Below are 23,175 nucleotides of genomic sequence, written 5' to 3' on the forward strand. Positions count from 1 at the left end.
TAACAGTGTAGTGAGTTTTGGTGACAAACTAAAGTTAATAGTTGTATGTACAAGGTATACATATTATTAGAAGTATTTTACACCACACAGTTATCGTATTTACGTATTAGAATACACATGAAATGCGATAAAGAACCGTAAATACAAGTACAACTGATTACAGACCACAAGAGCTTTAGTAGATATAGTTACTTTGGCGTAAATGGAAATAGACCTTAAATATTGATTTTGGTGAGAAACGTTTACATAAATTACGTATATCTAGTTGTGTAGAAAGCTTTTTTAGGTACTTACTGCGCATTAATATTTGGTGCATGGTTCCGACCACTGAAAACGAGTTAGTTTTTTTCTCTCTCTTTTTTTCATTTGGATATAAGAATTTTTCACGAAAAATAAAGGAAAACATTCTACAGAAAATAAAGTATCTGTAAACCGTAACCGTGGGTTAGATTGGAATTACTGTTTTTAATTTTCGTAGTTATTAGTGTCAACAACGCTTGTGCTAATATCTTGTAACAGCCCGAGCCTCGTGTGATATAATTGTGAATGAAAAGACAAGGTTTTCGTATATAATTTATTTTTTGGTGCGCTGAACTTTTAAAATTTATTATTTTTAAAAGACGTCTGAAATATATGTGCTATTTAAAGATGTAATATTTGTGTCTTTAATTACGGAGGCCTGTTGCTCATAATATGAAGACAAGCTGTGTATTATTGATAAATGTCAGCTTGGTCACGTGATTAGGGACATCGTCAACAGGAAAGCGTCAGTATTCTACTCGTTGCTAAGCCTACTGTGGCAAAAGACAGTGCTAGGGCGTTGTGTACGTTTTGAAGTATATCTTGGATGGGCCAAGTAACTTTTTTGTCACAATTTTCTTTGTACAAGAAGCGGACCTAACTATTCAGTTGGAGAAGCCCAAGAGCTGACGATACTCGCAAATAACTTATTTTAGTTTATCGGTTTAAAATTAGGTACCGCATGCGGAGATAGCAATTGTATAGCTATCCGAAACAAGTGAATCTTTTATAGTATTTATTAACCAGTTTTCAAGTTATTTTTGAAAGGACAAAACTGAAAAAAGAAATCCAACAAAAAACGATTATTTCCCAGATACGTTTTGCTAGGCATTCCAAATATTTTGTCTAATTAATACGTGTCGACGTTAAATTGGCTTAGTGGTAATATGTAAAACCTGAAATGTTCATAACTATTTGGAACCAAAAATGAATTAAGTTTCGTAAGATACCAGTGTTAAAAGTTCAGGTATTTAAACGGTTTATAGTGATAACAATGCCTAACAGGTGGCATCCATGCAAGCAGAGTTAGAGCTAGAGGTTAAAAAAATAATAATTATATTTTAAAACCAAATAGCGTAAGTCTTAAGTGACGCAAATACAGAGCAGTCAGTTGGCCTACAGTTCTGGGCATTTCTATTTAAATTTTTGAGACTATTTTTTTTTAAATAGTTGAGGAATCCGAAAACAGTTTTATTGAACAGCTTAAAAGAGGAGTATGTAGAAACTTTGTTGTTGTTTTATACATCTTGTTGTTGTTGTTGTCCGATTTCAAGGTGTCTATAGAAATACTTCTTACTGAGACAACGTTGAACAGGTTAGTGTAGTGCCAACTGTTGCACAGTTATGAAAATGAATGCGTTTGTTCACCTATTTAAACCCGCACCTTCCTTTGTGACACAAGGGGTCTTTCAGCCCTTGGCGTCCTATAGTTAGCTAGCCTATAGATTTGGCGGGAGAACAGAACAGATTGCTGGTGAGCAGCTGAGAGACAGTAATGCATCTGTTAATATCGAACCACCGGAAGTTCTTTTGTGATTTCTTCTACTCTATTCCTTCCTACAGACGCTCTTCTCAGATTCGAGGCCTCTACCTGTAGTTGCCAGGTGGACTGACAAATAACCGTTAGGTTGGTTCAAACGTTAACAGGTCCTAATATAATACTAAGCAGTTCAGTTCGTTTTCGTGTGATGACCAACTGGCGCATTGAGTTGAATTACAAAAACAAAACAAAACAAATGAAAAAAAAAAAAACCTTCAAGTTTATTACTTGCTAGGCAGCTTTAACAGACATGATTTATAAGTGGATTTATTGTAACGTAAGATGCTTAATTTTACCTAAACATTTACTTTATTTAGAACTTATCTAGGCCCCTACTAATGACAAAGAACTGTACTTACCGACTACAGTAACACAGAATATTAAACCTAACTAGGCCCCTACTTATGTCTGAGTACAATGCATGTACTGGCTACAGTAACACAGGATATTGGACCTAATTAAGTCCCTACTTATGACTGAGTACAATATATGTACTGGCTACAGTAATACAGGGTATTGGTATAATATTTAATATTGATTATGGTTTGTTACTATTTAATACTATATACATTGATGTATCTAACTAACAACACAGGGTGAGTGATCACTGTAATTTCACTTTACTAACAACACAGAGTGATTGGTCACTGTAATTTCACTTTACTAACAACACACAGTGATTGGTCACTGTAATTCCACTTTACTAACAACACAGAGTGAGTGGTCACTGTAATTCCACTTTACTAACAACACAGAGTGAGTGGTCACTGTAATTCCACTTTACTCACAACACAGAGTGAGTGGTCACTGTAATTCCACTTTACTAACAACACAGAGTGAGTGGTCACTGTAATTCCACTTTACTAACAACACAGAGTAAGAGGTCACTGTAATTCCACTTTACTAACAACACAGAATGAGTGGTCACTGTAATTCCACTTTACTAACAACACAGAGTGAGTGGTCACTGTAATTCCACTTTACTAACAACACAGAGTGAGTGGTCACTGTAATTCCACTTTACTAACAACACAGAGTGAGCGGTCACTGTAATTTCACTTTACTAACAACACAGTGATTGGTCACTGTAATTCCACTTTACTAACAACAAAGAGTGAGTGGTCACTGTAATTCCACTTTACGTTACCGATTCAGTATGTTTATATCTCATCCATCTGTTTCGTCATAAAAGATAAAAATAAGCTGTTTCGATCATGTATTGGTTAAATTGGAAACAACTTGATTTTGTTCTCACTTCTTGTTTTGCGTTACTGTTGGACTATTTTCCGAATTGAAGGTTTTTATTAAAATACCATACACAACCAGCAGCGGTGTTGATAAAATGTTGATATAGTTTGTTCATCTTTACGTATGTGTAAATATACTATTAGAAAGTTTGGATGCCATGTTGACGACTTTTATTAGTGTACGTGTGTGTGTTAGTACACATATGGCTTGAATAGTGTTTTTTGCCCACTGATAAATCAATGTATTCTAATAATTATAAACAGTGGAATTTGCAAATCATATTTAAATAGCTATACTCATGTCGAGGTGGATATTTTTAGTTCTGATCCGTGTACCTAGCTTGCTTTGATCAAAATTCACTTTCAAAATGTACAGTATAATTTAACATTATCTTATGCCTGGGAAGCGTGTTCGAACTTGTGAAATTGATTTTCAACTCATTTTTCTGGCGCGTATAGAAAGTTCTTAACGCGTCAGAGCGTTGCCGGTTTACCATATTTGGCTAGGAATTTCAAGCGTTCGTGCTTACTGTACGCAGTGGCAACGTTCTTTGAAGAATTTCCCTCACGGCTATAAGTATAAACCCTCCTCCAGTGCTTGCCAAGTCGTAGCGGAATTCACCTTGTTCTCGATGTGTCCTTCTCGAACCAGACTGCAAAAAATAAATACCATTTGTGATTCTACTTTACGTTTTTAGCAAGTCTGCCTGTTTGTTTTTTACTTCTAAGTTCAGTTTCTCATGAAGCGAAACAATATCCATTTATAGGTTGTTTAAATATATTAATTTGTTTCACTTACCCGTTTAAAATAATATTAAATAGTAATATTATTACTAGTATGGGTGTATTTATGGTGCTGTTATTTATTCGTCTTGTTTTTTTCTTATTTACGTATTTTTTAACGTTAGAAACAAAGTCTAACTAGCCCTAACTGCACATATCAAATTATACATTATGATAGTAAGGAATCTGTAAATTATACGCTCGCTTGCAGAATTTACAAATATTGGTGTCCAGTTTAGTCGTCATGGTCGATAGTTCTTCTTCGAGAAAATGTTTCTAGAATGGTACAGAAAAGCGATGGGTGGCCGGAAGTCTTCCCTCGCCAGCTGCAACTGGGTAGGGCTGTGTATAGACACGCACACACGACCCACTTCTCAGGGCACTGTTGGAATGTTGGACCACCACTTAAAGTGCCAGTTCAATCGCGCCGGTTTTCATTCACAACGGTTGTAGTTTTGAGAGGTACGGGTGTCGCGAGATTTGCCGCCGTTCAGGTTGTTAGATCTCTGAGTAGAAAGATTGGTTGACTGCTCGTGGTTTCGATAAGTGCAGTTTTGTTTTTAAACGGTCGTTCAAAAAATCCCGAGGCTACTTTAACTTGTTGATTGTAAATAGAATAAATTGTTTGATAGTAGGGTTGGATGAGCCATTTGGGCCATGGTTTAAAATAACAAATAATGGAACGGTGGAACGGTGCGTGAGATGGTAATTATTCGAATTCCAGTCTCAGTCGTGAATTTTACAATTACAGAAAGTAATGCTATAGTGATTAAAAAAATAAGGTTATGGAAACTTTAAACTCTTAAAAACTGGAAGTAACTTACAATAGAAGACAAGTATGCTATGTTATTACACCATATTTTCCGGTGCAACTTTTGAAGAAAACGAAAAAAATAGATCGAGCTACACTCTCTCATGCTGAGCGTGTGGGTGTCGGTAGTTCTAAATAACTCCCGTTGACACCAGGGGTTTGATTTGTTTTGTGGACGATTTTTCTTTCATTCGTGTATACTTATGTCATAATACTTATATCATGTGACATTTGCTACTGTGTTAACTATATTATTTGACAGTTGTTGCTGTGTTAACTATATCATCTGACAGTTACTGCTGTGTTGTATCGTCTGACAGTTGCTGCTATATTAGCCGTATCCTCTGAAAACTGTTAATTTGTTTTGAAATGTTTACTTGGATTTCTATCTCAGTGCAACTTATGTAACTATTATTTGTTGTATTTAGAAATGGTACCTAGTTAATGATACTAAAGTTTAAACGTTCATGTTAGCATATGTGTATTTACTGATATTAAACACTTGCATCAACTAATACCGAATTAGACCTTCAGTTTACAACCTTTTGGTAGAATTTATTTCCTCAGTAAAGACAGTAATATCTCTCACCCTTTGTGAGAAGGACCATGAACAGATGTGGTGATCTATCATTCACTTATTTGTTTGGTTTGTTTTGAATTTCGCGCAAAGCTATTCGAGAGCTATCTGCGCTAGCCTTCACTAGTTTAGCAGTGTAAGACTAGAGGGAAGCCAGCTAAACATCACCACCCACTGCCAACTTCTGGGCTACTCTTTTACCAAAGAATAGTGGGATTGACCGTCACATTATAACACCCTCACCACTGAGAGGGCGAGCATGTTTGGTGTGACGGGGATTCGAACCCACAACCCTCGGATTACGAGTCGAACGCCTTAACCACCTGGCCATGCCGGGCCTACACTTATTTGTGGCGTATGTAATAATACCATGAGTTTTTGAGATGTTGTTGTCATTATCATTGTTGTTGAAATTGTTTTTTCTTATAGCAAAGCCAGATCGGGCTCTCTGCTGTGTCTTCCGAGGGGAATCGAATCCATGTTTTTAGCATTGTAAATCTAAAGACTTACTGCTGTCGCAGCGGGGGACAGTTAATTTAAAAGATTATTTTTTTGTTTAATGACTGAATCTGTTTTTCAAACATTTTAAAGATGGGTTCAATAAATAATATTTCAGGATATCGATTCTGGTTATTTAGTATTTGGAACTTTTGTAATAAAGAAAACGAATGTGTTTGAAAGACTCAGTAAGGGAACATTAGGTTTGAGAATTATTTTAATTACGGAAGTTTTTAAAATAAGATATGTGATAACGAGGTATTCGAGTGTCTGTCACATATAAAAATATCCTGTACTGTTGCGACGCTTACATAATTAGTTTCAAAATATAAATTTCAGCCTACTGTAGTGTTGTGACCTTTGTGACTTAATTTAACTTGGGCATACATGACAAAGGTTAAATATACATATGTATTGTTTCGTTATTATTTTACCGTGTTTCTCCGACAATAAGACAGGGCTTATATTAATTTTCACTCCAAAATATGACACTAGGGCTTATTTTCGGGGGATGTCTTATTTTGATATATTAAAAAAATGAAGTTACAAAGTAAAACTATTAAACTAACCATTTAAAATAAACTATTATTAAACTATTAAACTGACTGATGAAAACTTAAACAAATTAATTAACCAACTATTAAACTAATTAATAAATTATTATTATTTTTATTTCTTTCCTCTTCCTGCCACTCTTAACTAGGGCTTATTTTAAGGGTAGGGCTTATATTAAAACTATCCCCAAAAATCACACTAGGTCTTGTTTTATGGGTAGGTCTTATTATCGGAGAAACACGGTAGATCACAAAGTTTATTGTTTGTCTTGGGCCTTGTTGCTAGTATGTGTTAAGGACGTTACAATGCGTCATTATACGAACCCTCCTACTCCTAAATTGGTGTTCTCAGAACTAGGGTGGGTGTAGACTTCCTTCTTGCCTTCCAGGGGTTTCACGTCACATCAGGACCAGTAATTTAGGTTGCCTCTCTTCTAAATCTTTTACAGTTCCTCCCATCCTGTTTTGCAGGGGTACGGACTTACAACACGAGAAACCAGGTTTCGATACCCATAGTGGAGAGATAAGAGCCCTTTATGCAGCTTTGTGAAAAGGAACAAAACAACATACAAATCATCGTGCAGTTAGAACTTGATACAAAACAATAACGTTAACAGTTAGATACCGTAACCGGTGCTGTGAACTTGATACAAAACAATAACGTTAACAGTTAGATACCGTAACCGGTGTTGTGTCTGTTTTTTATTGTGTCGCTCTAGAAGTTTCGTTCCTCAGGAGCTCCAACAGTAAACATTTGCTGTGTTAAATGTAACCAGAAATCTACCATGTTTAGTGCACTCTTTCTTCCTCCACTCCGTGGATATCTTTAAACATTAGGAAGTGAAAATAGGCACTTTTTTTAAAAAACTGATTTTAATTTTCTTCATTTTATCAGAGTTGTGTAAAATAAAAATTAAAACAGAGGATTTATGAATGTTTAGTTTCGCGAACACAGTTTGTTTAAGATTTTCGTAGATTGTTTTGAGTGTGTGTGTTGTCTTTTAGCAAAGCCACATCGGGCTAGTTACCGTGTTTACCGTTTTTGTTTTGAATTACGTGAAAAGCTACACGACACCTATATGTGCCTTCTCTCTAATTTAGTAGTGTAAGACTAGAGGGAAGGCAGTTAGTCATCACTACCTACCAGCAACTTTAGCGCTATTATTTTAACAACGAATAGTGTGATTGATCGGAACATTATAACCTCCCCCACGGCCGAAAGGGTGAACGTGTTTGGTGTGACGGGGTTTCGAACCCCCCGACTCTTAAGATTGCGAGTCGGGCTCCCTAACCAGTGACCATGCAGGACTGTAACAGTTAGAACTCATAAGGAAAAGCGAGTCATTCTTTTTCATCCTGTACGCTGTAAATAAATACTTGAACTGCAGGAAAGTAAACAGTATTGTGTATTCAGTGAAAGACATACTTGCTTGAGAAATTCGGACATCACGGGACCGTTTGGCCCCTCAAGGGTGTTTGTGTACACCCACACCTGGCTAAGTAAAAGTGTAAACCCACACTTTACTTCTTAGGAAATCATCGATTTCCTTTCTAAACTCTGGGAAATGCTGGCTTCCATTACTTCCGCTATCAGCCATAAGCCAGTCACTTGCTTCTGATTCAGAACGTGGGTAACAAAAATAATAACAACATCTGCTGTTTATATCACGAATGCCTAGCAAATTTTATTTCTTCTGGCGTTTCGCCATATTTCGGCGTAACTTTCAAAAAAAAAAATGTTTACAAGAGATACGTAACGTCTACTGAGATTTTACCTTCAACATCCGGCTGATTTTTATCAGAAAATCTTAAAAATCATGCTGTTTTCCTGGTGTTTTGAACTCGCCAAAGTCTCTGTAAACGCTATTGCATCACCTGTACTTCTACCGTAGCAATATCTTCACGCGCAAGTGACTCATGCACGAACATGTGTGTATCCGTAACCAAGGTGTTCGACAGCTGTTGTTCTATCCACCACCTGCCTCTGCTCCGTCCGCCTGGAATAACCGTTTTTCTGTTCTTGTTTAAGACAAGTATGGTGAAGAATAAGAAAACTCCGTATCAAAATTTTTGTCTCGTACTTTTGTAAATCGTTGAATTTGCCGTTACACGTTTCCACCAACTGTCCTAGAATTTCGTGTGTTAATTATTTATGTATTTGAAATGTACAAATATATGATTTATTGACAGCATAATTGATACATGATTATTGTAAGTAGTTTAGCTAAATTTTTAAATAGATAAAAAATCGTTACAAAAGTGGAAGGAAATATGGGAGATTTTTTTTCCAAAAGTAGTTGATTTTTAATGTGAAGTTTAAACGCATCAACAGAATGAACTATGACCTGTTAATAATCCTGTGTTATGCTTCACTAACACACTGAAATATTTACTGTTAGCACTGCTCCATTATACAAGTTGTTCAAAACTGTCTATCCTATTTTAAATTCTAATAATTAGATTAATAAAGAAATATAGCTATACAGTTTTTATTGTCGTGTCGGTAAACTTCATGTGCATCGTTAGTGGTTCTCAGCACGTAAAATAGATATTCACTTTAACTACACGTTCGTTGCAACATGTCGGCAGTTATAGTGGTGATAACGTCTGTTATCCTGATCTCTAGGTCTGTCAAGTTTGCTGTTGGTGGGTGATACACAATATCTTTAACATACCCCCAATGAAAGAAGTCTAGTGAAGTGATACCTGGAAAAAGTGGAGGCTAGGGAGTGACCAATTCAGACCAGTCAATCGCGTCGTGCTATTTCTCGCTCTATTGCCATTTTACCGGGTAACATTACCCACTGGACATGACAATAAAAATTATTTGAGTTGGGTTAAAAGGTGTTGAAAACTGAATTGTCGTATTTTTGCATTTAAGTTCATTATTCAATTTTCAAATAGGAAATTTAATTCTGGGTCCTCTGGAATAGTATTTGCTGAGGTTATATATAGTTAAATAATTGGTAAAACTTTAGAGAAGAGATAAATCGAAACATTTTTGTGTAAAACTAAATGTTGGTCATATTTTCAGGCTGCCATTCTGCAACACACATCAGAATATATTTATCAACTAGAACAAGAGAAGACCAAACTGTTATCTCAGAACTGTCAACTAAAGCGACTGCTGAACTCGCAGGTCACTCTAGAAAATGAATTAAGCAATACTGATTCTCCTCTACCCAAGAGGAAAAAAGTCAAACACAGTAAGTAATTATGAAAGCAACTCCAAGTCAGTATGGTGAATTAATAATAAAAAATTAGCCTTCTTTCTAAGGGATGGTTTTTCATGTTTTCGTCTCTCAAAATTAAAGTTTTGCATACAGTTTAAGATGGTGAACTTAAACAGCTGTTTGCCAAAGTTTAAACCATGCCTTACCATACCTTAAATAGGTTAACAGTAATATCTCATATGCATACCTCGGAATTTTCTATATATTTGGTTACTGATATTTGCCAGTTGTGTTTTATATAAACCAAAACACAAACAGGTTTCTACCTGTGGATAACAAAACATTACAATCGTTGAACTGTTCCATTTCTTTCTCTGTATTTTTTTTTGTATTGGATTCATGGTTTTGAGGACATAATTTTAGAGAGAATTTAAATTAACAGTTGTAGAAATATCACTGAACTAAAACACAAATAACTTAAATCAGATATGTTTTTCAAAACCTACAAACATAAACAATACAATTTTTACATAAATATAAACAATACAGACTTCACATAAATTAATATATCAAATATATCCTTTATTTTCTATTCTTTATCATTGTCTTTTGATTGAAATTTAATATTTTTTCTACTTGTATAATAGAAAAACAATTTCTTTCTGTAATCTTTAACAAGTATAATGCCACTTATTTTATTTTTACAGTTGGAGAATTGCAACTAATCTTGGTCAAAATATATTCATTAAAATATTTGCTGAAGAAAAGCCCAATATATATACATACATATATTGTAAACATTTATAAAGACTGTATTTTGAAGACATTACAATGTTTCTAAGTAAAACATGCTTGTTTTGTAGCTGTGATGGGTCTTTTTCATTTTGTTTTATGTTCTCAGTAAAATTAAAATTAACTGTTTTCATCTAAGATTTGGATATGCTGTGATAAATTCGCAGTATTCTTTCTTATGATGTACTCTTTTATTTTATTAATTATATATATCTATAAAGAAGTGGTGGGTGGGTAGATGTCCAAAACCTTTCTGTGCAAAATCTTAATGTATGTAGTAAAACAAATGATACCAATATATACAAATAATACAAAATGTGAAAGAACCAAATATTTAAGAGCATCCTAAAATCCAATTCTAAAGTGTAATAATTACTACTTATATTATGTTCATATGTTGGGAACCACATACACAAAGAGATAAGTGGTAACTCATTCTTGGTTTGTGTTGGAAAGAATATGAGTGTGGTTTCAGATCACTAGATGGATATTTATTAAAAGTGACTATCCCAAGTAATAAGTGACTTAGAGAATTGCTAGTAGCACATTCACTCAGTATGGAAACTGTAATGAGTCAGGTTTAAAGTTGGGATGACGTGTTTCAGTTTGTCCAGTTGATTGTCATGCTACTCAAGTTGTGTTGAGTTTTGTCGAGGTACACTACATCTGGTATCATTTGGCACATGTACATTTCAAAAGTATATTGAGGTTCTATGTCTCTGTAATAATTGATAGTTTATGTTTTAAAAGAACCAGAAGTGAATGATATAATCCATGCATCACTATTCACTGATTATTTGGTAGCAATTCATTTAGGATGGATGGAGGTATTACAGTAAGTGAACATACAGATTGTATTGTGTTTCTGGTGGCACCTTCACTTGTGGATGATGCTCATCAGGAGAGTGCTCAGATTATCATGGTTGCAATGGGACTGGACTGTCCTAATGAAGAATAATTTGATGTAATATGAAGAGAATTACAGTTTGCTGTATGGAAGAAAAAATAGAGATTGCACATTGTAATCTAAATCTAGTGGACCAGCTTTAAAACCTCCTTGGGTAAAATGTGAGATGGTATGTGTCCTGAAGATACTGTAACTGTATCAATGTTGGAAGGTACAGTGTTAGTTGAAGTGTGTCCTGAAGATGCTGAGAATGTATCAGTGTTGGAGAAGTGATGAAGCATGGTCATTATTAAAAACATTTTATGAGACGTAGTGTTCAGTAAAATACCAAATCTGACCACTGCAGATCGTCACTAGTAATTTATTGTTAATGCAAGAGATTTGTAAGTTTAACTTGGTGAATAATATTTAGTATGCTAAAAAACTAATATAACTACAGATAGTTTATTTATTATAATTATGAATTAGTTTCCTTCTTTTGATTGAAGGATAGTTTAACTGTTAATCTATTGAAATAGCTCATGACACTATTAGTTTATGTACAGAAGTTTGCCCCACATCAGTCTCTTAAAAAAATTAATTTTCTAAATGTGTAAAGTGTCCTAAAAGGTGTTCTGTTATTGTCAAGCTTATGACTTTTATGCACAAGATGAAAGAACTTATGCACCTAGCAATTAGCTTCTATCATATTTACATTGGTGCATTCATTTATCATGACCACATTATCTTTCAGTAACAACTGCAGAGTCTTCTGATGAAGGGATTGGAAATATGAGTCCACATCAAGAGTCTAAATCCAACTTGGAAGAAGTGAAATCTGAAGTGTTAGAGCTTCGTGTCCAGCTAGATCGAGAGAGGAGGCTGCGGATGATACTAGAGGAACAGACTCGGAATTTGGAAAGTCAGGTCTATCAAACCCAAACATCAGAGGTATGTACAATATTTGTTTATCTCATAATTAGAATACTTATATTATTAATGAAGTGTTATTATTTCACAGCCGTATTCACCTTGCAAGTTATTATTATTGTTTTTTTACATAGTGAGAAAATTTACTTATGAAGTCCATCTGAATTGTTGCTGTTATATGTTCGTGAATGCTTTGTGTCCTTATTGAAATAACATTTTTTATATTTTCTTCATTTGAAAAGTTTTGCTTAACTTATTAAGCAAGAAATGGTAAGTTGTTAAGGAAAATAAACTGTGTATAAAGTAAACTTGTTTTTTATTTCAGTGTCTCATGGGAAGGTTTGTCAGTCAGTTTTCGTCACAGCAGCAGTTAGTCAGTGTACGACCAGAGGATGATGTTTCACCTGAGGGAATAAAGTCTTCTAATTCCAGAGCACCAGAATCTCCACAGGACTTGTCTGGAAGGAAATCTAACTCGGAAGAAGTACTTCATGCAACTTATGGTAATTCTGTTGTCCAGGTACCAAGGGCAGAGACAAAGGAACCACAGAATCTGTGTAAAGGAAACAGCACATCAAGACAGAATCTGGAAACAATTGTTGAAGCTATCCGGCATCTGGAAGGTGATCACTTGTTCCGTGATGATCCTGAACCACCCGAACAAACAAGGTCAGCTTCTGAGTCCACTCCAAGTTCTCAGCTTCATATCTCTAGAAATAAACTCGTGATGCAACAATTGTTTCACTGTCCACCAGTGACTTCTTACTCTCGGCCAGGCGTCATTGTTACTAATCGTTCGTAACTGCTTTTTTTCCGGTCATCCTCGGAGATCATTTTGTTTTTAATTTCCATCTGCCATCTTCATGATGTATATAAAGTAACGTTGTAATTTCACTATTATATATTGTACACTGTTGTATGATAATGGGGTTGCTTCCAGTAAAGAAATATGGACCTTACAATTTTTAAATAATTAAAAAAAAAACTGAAATTATGAAAGAGGAAACATCATCTATTGAAAGAAAGAGATTTAGTATTTTTTGAAAACGTTTTTCAAAAACTTAATGTTAACATTTGTGTGGTTATATTTTTACCAGGAGTTTTAATAAGATTTGGTATTTCACTTCATTGGATCTAGATCTGAGTCAAAGTGAAGGTACTGTAGTGTTTTACAGTTTGTATAAATTTGTAATGTGCATAGGGTGAAAACAGGTTTAAAAGGAAAAAAATCACCTTCCATTTGCCAGCATCCTGATATTTGTAAAAAATAAGTTTCTGTATCAGTCTGATTGTAAATCTGTAAGATATTATGTTATTTCTTTATCAGTACATCAAAATGTATTGATGTACATGTTACTGAAAATTGTTAAGACCTATATGGCAGACGTGTCACATTTACATTTTTTTTTGGCCATTCTTCAATTTAATGTTCCTATTATTTGTGTAAAATAAAGCTTGAAATAATTTTACCTTGATATTTATTATCATTATCTATGAATACAGAATGTACACCTTCCCTGTGTTGTAATGTTTGAAATACAGTGTGAAAATAAACTGGGGTTTCAGTTATTCACCTTTCAGTTTAATAAATAAACAGACTAACTACAGGATGATAAGAGATTGATGCTATACAGATAGCATTATTATTGTTAATATGTTGTGAAAGATTTCTGAACCAGCAGTACTTTGAATCCTACCTGAGAACATTCCATGTGATCTTTTTGAGATCTTTGCAAACTAAGATATTGACTAGCTATCTAATGTTTACATGAAAGAACTTGTCAAGTTTATTATATTACATAACATTCACACAGCATTTTTATTTAACACAAAGCTAAAACCTGAAGTAATGAACAAAAGAAGTGAAACCTATAAAGATAGTGATTTACAGATTAAATTTCATCACAACTATATTCACTGTAACCTAATTTGAAACCTATGAAAATAATGGTTTATATACTAAATTTCATCATAACTAAATTTGAAACCTATTAATATAATTGTTTATATACTATATTTTTCACAACATTGAGTGTAACCTAATTGGAAACCTATTTAAATAACTGTTCATATACTAGATTTTATGACAAGTATATTCAGTGTAACCTAATTAAAAAACCTATTAAATAACAGTGCATGTTCTAAATTTTACAACAAATACATTCAGTGTAACCTTTTTTGAAACCTATTAAAGTAATTCTTTATATACAAAATTTTATCCCTACATTCAGTGTAACATAATCGGAAACCTGTTAAAATAATAGTTTATATACTATATTTTATTACAACTATATTCACTGTAACCTAATATGAAACCTATTAAATTATTTGGTTATATACTAAATTCTATCCCTATATTCAGCGTCCTTAATTTGAAACCTATTAAAATAATTTTTTTTATATACTATGTTGTATCACAAGTAAAGTAATGGTACTTTAATTTGAAACCTATTAAAATAATGGTTTAAATACTAAATTTCATCACTATAGCCTTCACTCTAAAGTAATTTCAAACATAATAAGATAATTGTTTACATACTATATGTTATCAGAACTGCCTTCAGTGTAACCTAATAAAGCTCTATTAAGACAATGGGATAAATACTAAATTTTACCACTTGTACCTAAAGTGTAACCCTAATTTCACACCTATTAAAATAATGGTTTATGCACTAAATTTTATAATAACTACATTCTGTGTAACGTCATTTCAAACCAATTAAAATAATGGTTTATATACTAACTTCTATCACTAAATTCAGTGTCCCTAATTTGAAAACTATTAACATAATGATTTATATACTAAGTTTTATCACAAATACATTCAGTTTAATCTATTTTGAAACGTATTAAGATAATGGTTAATATATTAAATGTTTCACAACTACATTCAGTTTAACGTGTTCTGAAACCTATTAAAATAATTTTTTATATACTGATTTCAATCACTTTATTCAGTGTTCCAAATTTGAAACATTTTAATATAATGGTTTATGTACTAAATATTATTACATTTACTTTCAGTGTAACATAATTTGAAACCTATTAAAATAATGGTTTATATAATAAATTTTATCACACAAATTCAGTGTAACCTATTTTAAATGTATGAAAAACTGGTTTATATACTAAATTTTTTCATTACATTCAGTGTAGCCTAATATAAAACGTATGAAGATAATGAATTAAATACAAAATATTATCACATCTACACTAAGTGTAACCTAATTCCACTCATATTAAAATAATGGTTTATGCAATAAATATTACTACAACTATATTCAGTGTAACCTAAGTTTAAAGCTATTAAAGTAATGGTTTATATACTAAATCCTATCTCTACTTTCAGTGTCCCTAATTTGAAAAATATTATGATAAAGATTTATATACTAAATGTTAACACAAGTACATTCAGTGTAACCTAATTTAAATTATATTAAGATAATAGTTTATATACTAAATACTATCACATTCATATTCTGTGTAACCTCATTTCAAACGTATCAAAATAATGGTTTAAATACTAATTTTTATCACAACTACATTTAGAATAACATAATTTCAAACCTATTATGATACTGGTTTATGTAATAAATTTTATCAGAACTACATTCAGTGTAACCTAATTTGAAACCTGTTAATATAATGGATCACATACTAAATTTTTTCACCATTGGATTCAGTGTAACATAATTTGAAACCTACAAAAATATGGATTCTAACCCTACATTCAGAATACCTAATTTGAACCATATTAAAATAGTGGTTTATGTACCAAATTTTATAACTATCTTGAGTGTAAACTAATTTGAAACCTATTAAGATAATGATTAATATACCAAATATTATCTCAACTAAAGAAAGGGTAAGCTGATTTGAAAACTATTAAAAGAGTGGTTCAAATTCTAAATTGTATCACAACTACATTCAGTGTAGCCTAATTTGGAAACAATTAAAATAAAAATTTACATAATATATTTTATCACAAGTACATTCTGTGTAATCGAATTTTAAAAACTATTAAAATATTGATGGTTTATATACTACAGTTCATCACAACTACATTCAGTGTAATCTAATTTCAAACCTGTTAAAACAATGGTTTATATTCTAAATTTTATTTGAACTACATTTCACTGTAACCTAATTTGGAAGCTCTTAAATAATGGGTTATCTAGTAAATTCTAACACTACATTTTGAATATCTTATTAACATAGTTTGTCACCAATTAAAATAAAATTTTTTTTATCGCAACTACACAAAATGTTATCCAATTTCATACCTATTAAAATAATGGTTTATGTACTAAAGCTTATCACAATTTGTTTGAGTGTAAACTAATTTGAAACCTATTAGAGAAATTGTTTATGTACTAAATTTTATCACACTATATTCAGTGTAATATAATTTGAAACCTGTTATAATAACAGTTTGTATACTAAATTCAATGCCTACATTTATTGTACCTTATTTGAAACCTATTAAAATAATAGTTTTTTCCACTAAATTCTATCACTACTTTAAGTGTAGCTTGTTTAAAACTTCTTAAAATAATACTTTATATACTAAATTTTATTATAACCATATTCAGTGTAACCTAAATTGAAACCTATTAAAATAATGGTTTATATTCTAACTTTTGTCACAACTACATTTAGAGTAACCTAATTCAAAAACAATTAAGATTATGGCTTATGCATTAATGTTTTCAAAACTACATTCAGTGTAACGTAATTTGAAACCTATTAAAAATATGGTTAATATAATAAATTCTATCACTACATTCATTGTAACCTAATTTGAAAACTGTTAAGATAATGGTTTATATACTATATTTTATCGCAATTAGATTCTGTTTAACGAAATTTTAAATCGTATTAAAATAATGATCGTTTACATACTACACTTTATCACAACCAACTTCACTATAACCTAATTTTAAATCTGTCAAAACAATAGTTTTGATACAAAGTTCTATCGCTACATTCAGTGTACGTAATTAGAATCCTTTTAAAAATGGTTAAAATACTAAATTTTAATCCAACTTCATTCAGTGTAACCTAATTTCATACCAATTAAAATAATGGTTTATGTACTACATTTTATCACTAGTAGGTTCAGTGTAACTGTAACCTAATATCAAACTTGTTAAAATAATGGAAAAAAATACTAAATTTTATCACAACTAAATTCAGTGTAACCTAATTTAAAACTTGTTAAAATAATGGTTTATATACTAACTTTTATCACAATTAAATTAAGTTTACCTAATTTCAAAACTATTAAAATATTATCTATTAAATATTATCACAACTACAGTCAGTGTAACCTATATTACAAACTATTAAAATAATGGTTGACTTATGAAAATTTATCACAACTACATTTATTTTAAACAAATTTCCAACCAAGTAAAATAATGGTTAATATGCTAAATTTTATCACAACAACATTCAGTGAAAATTTTAATTGACCTCTATTGACATAATTCGTTATATACTAAATTCTAAGGGCCCGGCATGGCCAAGCGTGTTAAGGCTTGCGACTCGTAATCTGAGGGTTGCGGGTTCGCCAAACATGCTCGCCCTTTCAGCCATAGGGGCGTTATAATGTGACGATCAATCCCACTATTCGTTGGTAAAAGAGTAGCTCAAGAGTTGGCGGTGGGTGGTGATGACTAGCTGCCTTCCCTCTAGTATTACACTGCTAAATTAGGGATGGCTAGCACAGATAGCCCTCGAGTAGCTTTGTGCGAAATTCATAAACAAACTAAATTCTATTACTATCTTCAGTGCCCCTAATTTGAAACCTGTTAAAATAATGGTTTAAATACTAAATTTTACCACAACTACTCTTATTGTATCCTAATTTGAAACCTACTGAGATAATTTTTACATACATAATTTTATCAGTGTAACCTAACTGAAAATTTATTACGATAATTGTTTATGTACTAAATATAATCAGAACCACATTCAGTGTATCCTAATACCAAATCTGTTAACTAAATAACGGTTTATATACTAACTTTTATCGCAATTACATTAAGTGTACCCTAATTTGAAACCTCTTAGATAATGATTTATGTACTAAATATTTTCAGAACTACATGCAGTGTAACCTAATTTAAAACGTATTAAATAATTTTTATATAGTACATTCTATCAATACTTTTAGTTTCACTAATTTAAAACCTATTAAGATAATAGTTTATATACTATATTTTATTACATCTACTTTAAGTGTAACCTAATTTGAAACCAATAAAATAATAGTTCATATACTAACTTTTATCTCAGCTAGTTAAGTGTAACCCTATTTGAAAGCTATTAGAATAATAGTTCATGCACTAAATTATATCACTAAATTGAGCACAACTAACTTGAAACCTAATAATATAACGGTTTATATGCTAAATTTCACTACAGCTACATTAATTTAAACCGTATTTGAAAACTTTTAAAATAATGGTTTGTGTACTAAATTTTTTTCACAACAACATTTGGCGTGACGTAATTTTAAACCTAGTAAGAATATTGTTTATTTACAAAGTTTTATCAGAACTACATTCAGTGTGACCTAGTATCAAAACTGTTAAAATAATGGTTTGTATACTAACTTTTATGACAAGTACATTCAGTGTATCGAATTTGAAAAATATTAAAATACAAAATTCAATATCAACTGTTTTCTTTGTAACCTAATTTCTAACCTATTAAGATAATGGTTTATGTACTACATTTTATCACAACTTCGTTTAGTGTGACCATGATTGAAACCTAATAAAATAATTATTCATGTACTAAATTTCATCACAACTACATTAAGTGTAATATAATTTCTAACCTATAAGGATAATGGCTCATATTCCAAATTTAATCACAACAACATTCAGTGTAATTTAATTGAAAACCTATAGAACTAGTGGGTTATTTACTAAGTTCCTCGCTACATTCAGAGTAACTAATTTGAAGGCTATTAAAATAATATTTTATTTACTAAATTTTATCGCAAGTATATTCATTGTAACATTTTAAGATGATGGTTTATCTACCACATTTTATCAAAACTACATTCAGTGTAACATAATTTCAAAATTTTTAAAATAATAATTTATATACAAAGTTTGATAAATAGTTGATTCAGTATATCAAATTTGAAACCTATTAATAATAATTTATATACTAAATTTTATCACAGCTACATTCTTTGTAACATAATTTTAAACAGTAATATAATAGTTTATGTACTACATTTTATGACAACCACGTTCAGTGTAACGTAATTCCAAAGCAGGTAAAATATTGGTTTATAAACTAACTTTTAATACAGCTACATTACGTGTATCTAAGTTGAAACATATTAAAATAATGCTTTATATACCAAATTGTGTCAAAACTACATTCACTGTAACATAATTTGAACACTACTGAAATAACGGTTTTAAATCTAAATTTTATCACAACTACATTTAGTGTAACCAAGTTTGAAAACTGTTAAAATAATGGTTTATATACTAAATTTTATAACAACTACATTCAGCATAACCTAATTTGAAACTTATTAATATAATTGTTTATATACTAGATTTCATCGTTTCTACATTCAGTGTAACTAATTTAAAACATATTAAGATAATAGTTTATATAAATTTTTACACAACTACATCAGTGTAACTTAATTTAAAACCTAGTAAAATAATGGTTCATAAACTAGATTTTATGAAAACTACATTAGTGTAACCTAATTTGAAACCTAGTAAAATAATAATGTATAGGCTAAATATTATTACAACTACCTTCAGTGTAACCGAATTTTAAACCTATTGAAATAATGGTTGATATTTAAAATTGTATGAAAAATAAAATCAGTGTAACCTAATTTGAAAACTATCAAATGTTTATATTCTAAATTTAATCACAACTACGTTCAGGGTAACCTAATTTAAACTTATTGGTATAATAGCTTATATACTAAATTCTATCACAACATTCATTGCACCTGTTAAAACAATACTTTACATACTAAATTTTATTACAACTACATTCAGTGCAACAAATTTTGAGAACTATTAAAATAATGGTTTATATACTAAATTATATAACAACTACATTCGGTGTAACTAATTTGAAACCTATTAAAATATTTGTTTATATACTAGATTTCACCATCTTTACATGCAGAGTAACCTGATTAAAAATCTATTAAGATAATGGTTTATATACTATTTTAACACAAGTACATCAGTGTAACTTAATTTGAAACCTAATAAAATATTGGTTCATGTACTAGATTTTGTGACAACGATATTAGAGTAATGTAATTTGAAACTTATTAAAATAATTGTATGTGTACTAAAAATTATCACAGTTCTTCTCAGAGTAACCTAATTTGAATCCTGTTAAAATAATGGTTTATATACTAAATTTAATCACAACTGCATACAGTGTAACCAAATTGGAAACCTATTAAAATAATTAATTATATATAATATTCTATCAATACATTCAGTGTCTCTAATTTGAAACCTATTAAAATAATAATTTATGTACTAAACTGTAATAAAACTACACAGTGTAAACAAAGTTTAAAGCTATTAAAATAATAATTTATATACTAAACTTTATCAAACTACATTCAGTGTAATCTAATTTGAAACCTATTATGTTAATTAATTTTATACTACGAGGTCTGTTCAAAAAATACGCGAACTGACGTCATAAAACAAAATGTACTTTATTTAGAAGTTACAGGTCTGGGACCCCTTCAAGGTACTCTCCTCCCCAACGCACACACTTATCCAAACGGTGTTTCCACTTGTTGAAACAGTCCTGGTACGCTTCTTTTGTAATGTCCTCCAGCTCCTTCGTCGCATTTGCCTTAATCTCGGGAATCGTCTCAAATCTTCTTCCTTTCAAGGGTCTTTTGAGTTTGGGAAACAAGAAAACATCGAGGAGCAAGGTCAGGTGGTAGTAGGGGTGGGAAGAACAGTGATCGAGTGTTTGGCCAAAACGCACGAGTTCTGAGGCACAATTTTCGCAGCAACGCGGTGCATCTTCAATTTTTCGGTCACAATCTCGTAACAAGATCCAACTGATATCCCAAACTCTTCAGCAAGCTCCCTAACAGTCAGACGTCGATTTGCTTGCACCAGGGTGTTGATTTTGTCGACGTGTGGGTCGTCAGTTGACGTGGAAGGACGTCCAGGACGCTCATCATCTTCAATGGACTTTCGACCATTCTTAAAACGTTCATGCCACTTGAAACATGCCGTACGCTTCATAGCAACATCACCGTAAGCCATGTTAAACATAGCAAAAGTTTCAGTCGCAGATTTTCCAAGTTTAACACAAAATTTCATAGCAAGTCGTTGCTTCTTCAGGTCATTCATTCTGAAATTCGCCAAACGAAAAAAAACGCACTTCACTTAAAACCGCGTAGCTAATACACAAATGAAGATATCTGCAATCGGGAAATGGCGTCGTAATCAGCTGATCTGTGCAAAGCTAGCGACACCAAGCGGATTCCACTGGAACCAACTGGAGCCGCGCAATTCAAACAGTCCGCGTATTTTTTGAACAGACCTCGTATATTTTGTAACATCTACCTTTAGTGTAACCTAATTTGAAACTCATAAAATAATAGTTTATATACTAACTTTTATCACAGATACGTTAAGTGTAACCTTATTTGAAACCTATTAGAATATTAGTTCATGCACTAAATTAAGCACAACTAATTTGAAACCTATTAATATAATGGTTTATATGCTAAATATCATCACAACTACATTCATTGTAACCTTATTTGAAATCTTTTAAAATAATGGCTAATGTACTAAATTATTTCCTTCTACAACATTTAAGGGGAACCTAATTTTTAAACAATTAATAATATTGTTTATTTACTAATTTTTATCAGAACTACTTTCAGTGTGACCTAGAATCAAACCTGTTAAAATAATGGTTTATATACTAAGTTTTATCACAACTACAGTCTGTGTAACCTATCTTAAAAACTATTAAAATAATGGTTTATATACTAAATTTTATCACAAATATTTTAAGTGTAGCCTAATTTGACAATAATGGTTTATATGCTAAATTTTATCATAACTACATTTAGGGTAACCTAATTTTAAACTTTTTTAAGATTATTGTTTATATACTATATTTTAACACAACTAAATTCAGTGTAACCTCATTTGAATCCTATGAAATTAATAGTTCATATACTAGATTGTATGACAACAAAATTTAGTGTAAATTAATTGGAAACCTTTTAAGAAAATGCTTTACATGCTAAATTTTATGACAACTATATTCGGTGTAACATTATTTCTAACGTATTAAGATAACGATTTATTTATCAAATTTTATCTCAGCTATATCCAGTGTAACTTAATGTGAAACTATTTAAATAATAGCTTATATACTAAATTTTATCACACCTATATCCAGTGTAACTTAATGTGAAACAATTGAAATAATAGCTTATATACTAAATTTTATCACACCTACAATCGGTGTAATATAATTTGTAACCTAGTAAAATAATGGTTTATATAAAAAAATTTATCACTATTACCTTAATTGTAACCTGATTTCAAACGTTTTAATTAAAAGTTTTTATGTTCCCTTTTTTACAACTATATTCAGTGTAACTTTATTAGATACTTTTTCAAATAATGGTTTATATACTAAATTTTATTACAACTAAATACAGTGTAACCTAATTTGAAACCTATTAAAATAATTGTCTATACACTATATTTTACCAATACATTCAGTATTCTTTATTTCAAACCTATTAAGGTAATGTTTTATATGCTAAATGCTATCACAACTACATTCAGTACAACCTGATTTGAACTTATTAAGATAATTGTTTATATAATCTTCTTTATCACAACTCATTATATAACCTAATTTTGAATCCAATTAAAATTATGGTTTATATACTAGATAATATCATCTATACATTCAGTATAACCAAATTAAAGCCTATTAAGATAAGGTTTATATACTAAATTTATATCACAACTACATTTAGTGTAATCTAATTTGAAACCTAATAAAATAAA

At 31.2% G+C, this 23,175-nt stretch overlaps 1 protein-coding gene across 2 annotated transcripts in view; it reads left to right on the forward strand.

Moving 5' to 3' along the window:
- Window positions 1-13,660, forward strand: part of LOC143230010 (transcription factor AP-4-like) — a 127,876-nt gene extending 114,216 nt beyond the window's left edge. For both annotated transcript variants that reach the window (XM_076462954.1, XM_076462955.1), the window contains 3 exons: window positions 9,345-9,516; window positions 11,916-12,112; window positions 12,417-13,660. In XM_076462954.1, coding sequence (XP_076319069.1) covers window positions 9,345-9,516; window positions 11,916-12,112; window positions 12,417-12,893 — 846 coding nt within the window. In that variant the 3' untranslated portion in view covers window positions 12,894-13,660. The remainder of the gene's footprint in view (window positions 1-9,344; window positions 9,517-11,915; window positions 12,113-12,416) is intronic.
- Window positions 13,661-23,175: the final 9,515 nt, after the last annotated feature.

The sequence above is a fragment of the Tachypleus tridentatus genome, chromosome 10, assembly GCF_004210375.1.
Source record: "Tachypleus tridentatus isolate NWPU-2018 chromosome 10, ASM421037v1, whole genome shotgun sequence".
NCBI lineage: Eukaryota > Metazoa > Arthropoda > Merostomata > Xiphosura > Limulidae > Tachypleus > Tachypleus tridentatus.